General features: G+C 27.7%; 1 protein-coding gene across 1 annotated transcript; it reads right to left on the bottom strand.

Annotated features, from left to right (window-relative positions):
* Window positions 1-4825: 4825 nt before the first annotated feature.
* On the bottom strand, window positions 4826-8859 carry LOC126847625 (uncharacterized). Its single transcript, XM_050587930.1, has 13 exons — window positions 8842-8859; window positions 8650-8716; window positions 8540-8572; window positions 8384-8449; window positions 7990-8058; window positions 7217-7246; window positions 6974-7003; window positions 6869-6886; window positions 6611-6649; window positions 6416-6472; window positions 6089-6118; window positions 5656-5742; window positions 4826-5333 (listed from the first exon to the last, which is right to left on the bottom strand). The coding sequence occupies exons 2-13, from the start codon at window positions 8708-8710 to the stop codon at window positions 5032-5034; spliced, it is 822 nt and encodes a 273-aa protein (XP_050443887.1). The 5' UTR covers window positions 8711-8716; window positions 8842-8859; the 3' UTR covers window positions 4826-5031.
* Between the last annotated feature and the right edge of the window lie 677 nt (window positions 8860-9536).

Raw genomic sequence — 9536 nt, 5'->3', positions numbered from 1 at the left:
GAATACGAAATACAATTTTTAAATGATAAAACAATGTTTTGACTTTTGGCGTCAGTCGTCGCAGAATAAAATAGTTTAAATTGTTGTGTGATAGTGTTATCACAGAATAGATTAAATCTACTCAGAGGTGTTATCACTAACCAAACAAAAAGCGGGAATATTTAAAAATGTAGGTTAGTACATGCACTACAAGTTTTTAAAAGTTTTTCGGCAGAATAGATTAAACTTAAAACTAAAAACGTTAAAATATTATGGATACTGTCTTCAAAATTTTTTTTATATTATTTACGTGTACGGCGAATTATGGAAAATGGAAAAGTTATTTTTTTTATTTTTTTTATTGTTTATTCATTTGGAATAATATGTACCAACCTATTTAATATTATGCGCCTTGTTTTTACAAACAATTTATGCACACCACACGTCAATAGTACTGATAACAGTCGCATACATTCTAACATTATGTACAACTATTTGAATTTATCTAAAAAAAAAATACAAACGATATCACGCTATAAGTCGTCCGCTGATGACAAATTCACCAAAACCTACTTTACAAAGATAAATATCGAATGGCTTATTGGGAGAGAGTAAGGCGTTAGCATTCAAATAAATTAACAAACATGAAAAATGATACAGCCAATACCAGATAATACCTAGCATATTATATTATTATATCAGCCAGATAAAAAACATTTGAAAAAATGAAAACATTAGGTACAGCCGACAAAAAACAATGTGGCACCAAAACGGTTTATATAAAATGAACAAACACGAAAAGTTCAAAAGATAAATTTACGATACTTATGGGGAACGGAAATTGAAAATAATTCGTTGACATTTTACAGCTATTAGTTTTTTCTGTGTGTTTTTTAAAAACTATTACTCCATTTAGTAAAGTAGAGTAATCAGTAATGTAGTAAACTATTAAGTATAATACTTAATAGTCAGTATCTGTATCTGTAATTAATGCACATATGTAAGGATTTTAAAACATTCATGAAGTTGTTCGGGGGAACGGGGAGTTAAAGGTACAGTAAAATAGGTATTGAAATATTTTGTTCAAGAAAAATAAAAAGTAATGATGGGGTCTTACAAAATCCACACATACAAAAACGATAAATGATACCATTTGTAAGTCTTGAAAAAAATGCAATTTTTATAAACATATGTGTATCGTTATACACATACCATACTTGTAAAGTTGGACCAAATGAATTATTAAATCTGAATGTGATTAGATATTATTATTACCTAATGAACATATTTTTCGGGTTTAATATTTTATTTGAATAATATTGTCATTAGTGCAGTATCAATATAAGAAAAGAAGGATTTTATCCGATCAAAAAATTCCATACGAATTTGTGGATACTTTGTGACAAATTAACATTCAGATTTAATAATTTCTTTGACCCAAATATGCTAACTTCTTCTGTACTGATTAATACTGTACTTGAAATGGACTTTAATAACGATCCAACAAAATATTTCGAAAGATAATGTAGGGAATGGGATTTAAGCTTAAAATGCGTGTAAAGTCAAGTTGATAAAACAATCAAAAGCAGCTTAGCAAATCGCTGCAATTTTTAGCTTAAATTACAAACACCAGTTGTGTATCAAGCTGTTAATCTTAATTAATAATTCCCAAATCGTGTGACAGTATTTAATATACGTGCATTACATTTGTAGGATTGTAAAAAAAATACCACATCGACACATTTCGTTTGGTATCAAGTTATATAGTAGATAATTATTTTAAACAAAAAATAACTACACTATTAGGATAAACACAATATTGTTATGTTATTTTAACGTTTCCCGCCACGTCATATGCGAATCCCAAATTTTCGAACCAATTGACCCAGAAGCCATCGACATAAGCATCGATTTCGTTTTCTACATATTGCACCATAGTCATTTCTTGCGGTATCAGTCGGTTGATCTTTTTGTGCATGAATTCTTCGTTTGAACCCCACGGAGTCAATTCTCTGTATGCGGAAATATTGCAATTCCGGTCGGTATACCAATGTATGTTAGTCCTTAATAACATATTGATATAGTCGGTTATGATTTGTATTTCGTGATCGACCGCGTTCACGTCGATATCGCGTTGAGACAATTTCGTCAAAGTTCTCTGCCTTAAATTCAGAGTGTACTCGCTAAGTTTTTGGGTGGCGATTACTACACCATGTTTACCTCTCGGATGTGGACCTAACGTGTACAGAAAGTCCAAAGCGTCCGTCATATAAGTAAACCTCGACGACATCATGTAGAGTTTGGTCAGCACCGACTGAAAACAATTGTAATATCCTTGAAACGATCTGCCGGACCCAGTTTTCTTTCCGCCTCGGCACGCCCGAATCAAATTTTTTATGTAAATCTTACACTCACATGAGGTATATTGTTATTATTTATTTAACTTTTGTAAAAGGTATTATAATAACAGTCTTTACAAAATGTTTAATACAATTTAGAACAATACACTGGGTAATTATAAATCTACAATTTACGTTTCATGCAATAAATCAGCTATTTTTTTAAGCAAGTCAAAATTCTGTTGTCTAATTATTATAAAATATTTAAATACTTTCATTTTCACACACATAATTGTTAAATATCAATAAATAAGACATGGGTAGAAAATAATATGAACTAAAAATGTATTGGGTCAATATTTAGCTATTAATTTATGTTACATTCATAAATTGTGTAAAGCAATAATGATGGACTTGTGAATATATGTACTTAACTCCGTGCAGATGGTGTAATTTAAACTATATAGTAGCGTTTTAGATAGGAATACTTGTTTTGTCATATTGTTACAGTTGTGTACCACAGACATAGATTGTTATTTTATAAATAGGTTCTACAGCAGACAAAAACTTAAATAACCAATAATAACCGTTTTTTATTATTATTAAACAAAGTGTAATGTATTTCAAAAAACAGTAAAAAGAATAACGGTACAAATAATCATTGAAGTTAAACAGGTTTGATCAATAGTTAAGTGCTATTACTTGAAACTATTTCCTCCAGCTTGAAGTGATGGTAGAAGTCAATTTGGAATGGTAAAACTCAACTAAGTCGGCCTATAAAATATAAATCATTACAAAATATTAATAAATAATTGGCATTGTTCACCAGTAATATAATTACACTTTTAAATTTTTTTTACAAAAACAAAGTTTGAAAATACATAATGCATTACATTACATAAATTTAATAAACTTTTATGTCTTTAAGTATAAATCTCTGTCTTCCAAGTGTGTACAAAGTATGTAGGTTAATATTTATTTGGTATGGTTACAGCACAATTCCCCTTCAGAAAAATAAAAACAGATATACCCGAGCACTATTGCACAAATGTCATATCATAATAAATTTTTTAAGAAATTACAAATTACCTAGTTAATTGCCAATTTCACGAGTTACATACCCATTGACTTGATGACCAGCTCTCCGTAAGAATCTTTGAATCCGTCCTTCTGTATAGTCATGTGTCATTTCTTCAATTGCTCTTGTATTGGATTCCCTTGTTCTTGTTGAAACACCAACACGGGCCTGCAATTTAATATAGTACATTAAAATAAATCATAGACTAAATCATATGCTAAGATATTACTCACTCTGAGGTTGCTTAAATTCAACCTCGCTTTGATTTTCTAAAAACCTCAATTGATCTATAAAAAGATTAAATAGATTAATATCAGTTCTACCATTGATTAAAAATATGTATTCTACTGTATGAAAATGCAATATATTTTTAATAGACCTTACATAAGAACTTACCAATATACTCCCATACTTTAGGATGACGCTTCATAATTTGTAATAGCATTGAATGGTAACTTTCTAAATAATTATTTGTCCTAATGTCTCTCCTGAATACAGAAATATTATCAGGTCCAATTTCTACAAACCAGAATCGATACAGGTAATCATAAATAAAAGTATTGAGCTGGTAGGCCATATCTTCATCTTGAAGCATATAGAGAGCCGTAGCGTTGAATCCATCAACTATTGATAGAATTCTTTCAATCCTGTGCGGTGGTAGACAAGGTAATACGAGTACCTGCAAAACAAATCATCGGCGTAAGTTCAAAAAAAGTAATTTTTGATTTATTTTTTTAACAAAAAGAATACACATACCATCCCAAAAATTTGAGCAGCAAAAGCATTTTCTTTCACCAAATTGAAGACACCACCAGCTTGTTTCTTGTATATTTTTTTAAATATTATTTCTAAATCTTGTCTACAAAAACGCTAGTTTTTATTTTGGTGGTAACTTGTACTGCGTAGTCAAACTTTTATGACGTAGTTTGTTGTTTACTTTATCAATTTTTATTATTTTATAAAAAAAACAATTTGTCAACATAATATAACTAACTGGATATGGATTCTATTAAGTCACAGTTGATATAAAGTTGATTTGAACAGAACTCTACTTGTTGTGGATTGACTAAATTTAATTGAAGTAACTCTAAATTGGCAGCCATTTCGTGAGAAATGATAACATGAGCTGTTTATAAAAATACACTACTACAAAAAAAAAAACGAGCCAAACCTAACAGTATACAGAATTGAAGTATTTTTAATGTGATAACAGGAAAACCAAGCAAATATAAAAATAAAATAAATAAGACTACAAATAAAGGTGGTATTCTTATTGAATCTAAAACTGAAATTTGTAATGAATTAAATGACTAATGTAGTTTAAAGATATTAATAATAACAAAGACAGTATATATTTTCTTAATCCAATTATTATTATTTTTATTACACATAATATAGTAAAATAACAAGACATAGGACATGTGTTATTTGGTCCACTATATTTTTGCAAAAATTATTGGTAGACATGACGTAAAACAGAAATTAGCGTACAATATTATGTACATAAAAATGTATTATGTGGAATACGTTATTGAAAAAATCCACCAACCGTTTTTTCCCGGTCAGCTTAATTATATGTATATATTTTAGGTATAACGAAAAAGTGACAATAATAAGGAAAATAATAATATTATTTTACGGAACAAATATAGTGTATTCGGAAGGTGTGGGTAGATTTTGTGGCTGTCCACGTTGTAACAAATCCTCGAGTGATTCTCCTGGTTGGTCATCTGCGTTTATTTTTGACCACGTGGCACCGAATTTCCTGTATCTTATTTGGGTGTCATTTTTATCCTTAAAGATACATGTACGGCTAGTTGACTCAATCCTAACTTCTTTTATGTATAATTCTGGAGATTGGGTACTCAAGTACAATCCTAGCAAACGACAATTTGGTAGTAAAGAGGCCTGATCATTTACACGCTCCACAGGTTCACCTAAAAAATTTGAAATTTTTTTTATTATGCTAATATAAACTTACTAGTTTACTACTTTTCTTTATGGTGCAGGACAAAACTATTTTATTTGTTAATACGAAGTCATATAAAAATAATACACTAAGCATAGTGTCCGTATTGTACTGCTATGATATTTGTATAAAATGAAAGTACGTGTGAGTAGTTTAAATTGATCTGGTTAATAGTTAATAATTAAAATCAGTTGTACACTTGTTCCTTTTAAATAACTTAAAAAACATATGTATATATATAAATATATTATAAGTGTTCAAAACCCATACAACTCCATTAAAATATTTACCCAATAAACGACGTCTAATAACATTTCTTAAAGTTGGAACGACAAATTTTCTTGTCTCGTTTGCAATTTCTTTCAAAGTTCCAAAACCTATAAAAATAGTTATTAAATGACCGTGTTGCGAAGAAATAATAAAAACAAAAAATATATTAGTCGCTCTTTATACATAATTATTGCATTACATTTCATAGCATTGTGAAATATATAACTTTTTTTACAACCACTTGTTAGTGTTAAAACTCAACAAATATATTCTTTCTATTGAAGTCCCTAAGAATTTATTACATATTAACACTGTGACCACACTCAACAAAAAGTTGAACTTATTAAAATCGTTATCTGACATAGAAAATCAAATAAATTAAATGAGAGTGAATTATTAACTCTAAAACAAGCTTTTAAGACTATTTATGATTATCAAACAAATGGTAATTACTAGTAGCGTAAGTTAATTTCACTCTATATCCTGTAACAAACACATTAAACATCAAATCATTATGCAGAATATAAAACCCGCTTAATATATTTTATACATAACATTCACTCTATAACTTAGGTTAACTCAATCAATATTAATTAATGCAAAATAGTATTGTAAAAATTTAAATTTATATCATATACCTATGTTTAAATAAACTGTTTAAATTTTACTTAGAATAATTCTTCAAAGCTTAACAATGTATAGCTTGATGACTTGATGTTATTAATCCAGTTTTTCTTTAAAACTACAAAAATAATTTACTCTTTTTTTTTTTATATTTACTTTCAATAAGTGCTGCACCTATGAATCGTATCATATGATCGAGAAATAAATTGGCTTCTGAAATTTAAAACAAAATATATTATATTTTTTATGATTGAAACCGTGTGTCATATTGGTATTTTGTCAATAGGTACATATGATTAGTCTCAAAGTATTTGTAAATATGAAATATGAAATATTAAAAGTGGTTTTTACTTTGCGTTTGATTTAAATGAAGATCTGTTTGACCTGAAACTAAAACAAAAATCTTGTTTGCATAAAGAATATCAAACAACTGTTGCATAACATAGAGAAATAATTGGCTTCTAAATTTTAAAACAAAATACATTTTAATGTACCTACATATTTTTTATGAATGAAACCGATATGTCATTTATATTGATATTTGTCAATATATACATAAGATTATTCTCAAAGTATTTAGAAATAATAAATATAAAAAGGGATTTTTACTTTGCGATGGCTGCGGATCTGAAATTAAACAAAAATCTTGTTTGCATAAAGAATATCAAACAACTGTGTGGAATCGCTTCCGTAAAGTGTAATGAAAATTATTACCCGCTACATGGGATAAAATATCTCTTGCTTCTGAAATGAACAACACATAAATTAATGATATTTCATTTAATTTACTATTCTATTATGATCAGGAAGACAAATTTCGAAGTAGAAAAAACATGTTTATTAAAAACTCGAAAGAAATATGCTCCACTGTATATTTGATACGATGAGTCTCTTTAGAAAATCCAATAGGAATGAAATATTGGAAATATTTTCATAAAATTTAACAAGAAATATTACCCGGTACAGCGATCAAAAAATTAATTTTGCCTGAAATTTACATTACATAAATTAATGATATTGAATTTGATTTGCTATGATAAATTATTACTACATTGTATAATTATTAGAGCTGGGACCTCGAATCGAATTTTTCTATTATTCGAATTATTCGAATAACCGAATAATACTATTCGTATGAAAATAATTCAAATAATTCGAATATTCGGATTTTCGAATATTTTGTCAAATTTATGTTTTTTTGTAATTTATTATAAATCTATATAAATTGTTAAAATCTTATTTTTTGTAATAAGTAATAATATTTATTTTGTCAAAAGATGAATTCGTTAAAATTATATTTATTTGTAAAAAAAATATTAAAAATAGATCAAGGACACCTTGGTTGTCTCTTAATTATTTTTTTTTTAATTTAAGTAATCCTGCAAAGAAAATGATAAAATATTCTAATATTCGAAAAATCACATCGAATATTCGAATTTTTTTTATTCGAATAGCCCACCACTAATAATTATAAATTAGAAGACGAAGGTCAAAGTAGAAAAAAAATATGAAATTAAATAGACTAGGGAACCCTTATAAAATGTAATGGCTGAGTTGATGCAGTATTTTTTCATAAAGCTACTATTTAGATTTCGATGAAAAATATAATAATTATAACACTCGTCATTTGCATAAAGAGAAACGTGAGATGCATTTTTTATAAGATTTTCAAATAATTCTTTTCTACTCTTGCCTTGATGTTTTGTATTATTATTAAAAAATATAATTACAGAAATTCTCGTAAGCATATTGATTATTGATATCATCAACCATTGCCTCAATAATATATTCCAAACCATCTAGAATAAACAAATGAAGATTTAGGCTATACTAAAATAATAAAATCAAATCAAATTAGGTACAATACAAATGTTTAGAATAATATTAAACCCGACTTTGAGCAGTAGCCATTTAAGATCACTTTTCTCCTTTGATTAGATTACTAAAAATCGCTAATGTAAAAATTATAATACACTATTATGCTCTGTACACTGTTCTACATATCTGGTACACCTTTCTTAACTATTAATAAAAACTAAAATTTTTATTTACTTGACAGTTAGATAGATGTAACAAAGCTTCTATATATTATATTAGTATATTATTATAAATATAATATCTTACTTAATCCACGTCTACCATCTATAGTATCTATGCCATTCTTAAAATAAACAATTCTGAAGACTGCAGCTGAGATACATAATTTAAAACATTTGTATAAAAACAGTGGATTTTGAAAACTTAAAAATCATTTGTTTATAATATAAAATTATTACTGACTTGAACTCAAAACATTATCCATATAATCCGACTCTGTGAAAAAGTGAAATATTAAATTTTTTTAAATTTGAACTACCTTAAGTTGATAACCGTGAAAATAAAATAATTACCATCATCTGCCAAAACACCCGCAAGGAATAGAAAAGATATTAATAAACTGAAGAGTTTCATTATTATCTGCGAATAATAATACATAAAAAAAAACATTTTATATTAGTCATTTTATATTAGTCAGTTTCAATATGATAAATATTTCCTAGACAGTTAAACGGATTGTTATGTAAAGGAAGGTAAAAATCTACCTCAAAAGGTACTTGATTTGGCCAAAATTACAGTTATTTCACCATATTAAGGATACACAAAGAAAAACCAGGTCTGTTAACAATTTCAGTTGCGTTGTATGAAAAAGTTAGGTTACACTATTCAAAATAGAAATTAGAAAAATTAGTATACATACTTAATGTTGTTATTACATTCGATTTTACGAAGTGACATTATACACCTAATTTTCAAGCGTCTAAACTTGACTACGCATAATAAAATCTTATTTTTAGAGCGTTTTAATTTCTGTCTAATATACGTGTACAAATTTGTTTTTAGCTTTCCGTTTTAAAATCGTCAAAAATAAAATTAAAAACTTAAAAACATGCAAAACAATTTTTTACGCATAATTTTTCTTAGTCAACCGCGAGTGGATCGAAAGCGAAACTATTCATGAGTTTATAGTGGAAAGAAGAAAACATTTTAGAAAGAATGTCATACCCGTTTTAAAAAATATCTTTAGAAATATAGTTATTACCGTTATAAAAAAAAAACAGTACAGTGGGGTCGGTGCATAGTGGGGACGGAACATAGTTGGGTCGGGGCATATTGGGGATGGGGAGGTCACAGGTTTACAGGAATTTTTAAATCTGAAAGTGATAAAATCACTTTCGAAAAAACGCTTCGATGCAAATCGGTAGTTAGTATTTTCAAGCCAGTACAGTCCAAACCAAGC

The sequence above is a fragment of the Adelges cooleyi genome, unplaced genomic scaffold (genome assembly GCF_023614345.1).
Source record: "Adelges cooleyi isolate 19-005CV unplaced genomic scaffold, UGA_ACOO_1.1 ACOO_flye_CR_arks_rails_tigmint_CR_PRNA_11, whole genome shotgun sequence".
Classification (NCBI taxonomy): Eukaryota; Metazoa; Arthropoda; class Insecta; order Hemiptera; family Adelgidae; genus Adelges; species Adelges cooleyi.
This window is presented reverse-complemented; position numbering and strand designations above follow the sequence as displayed.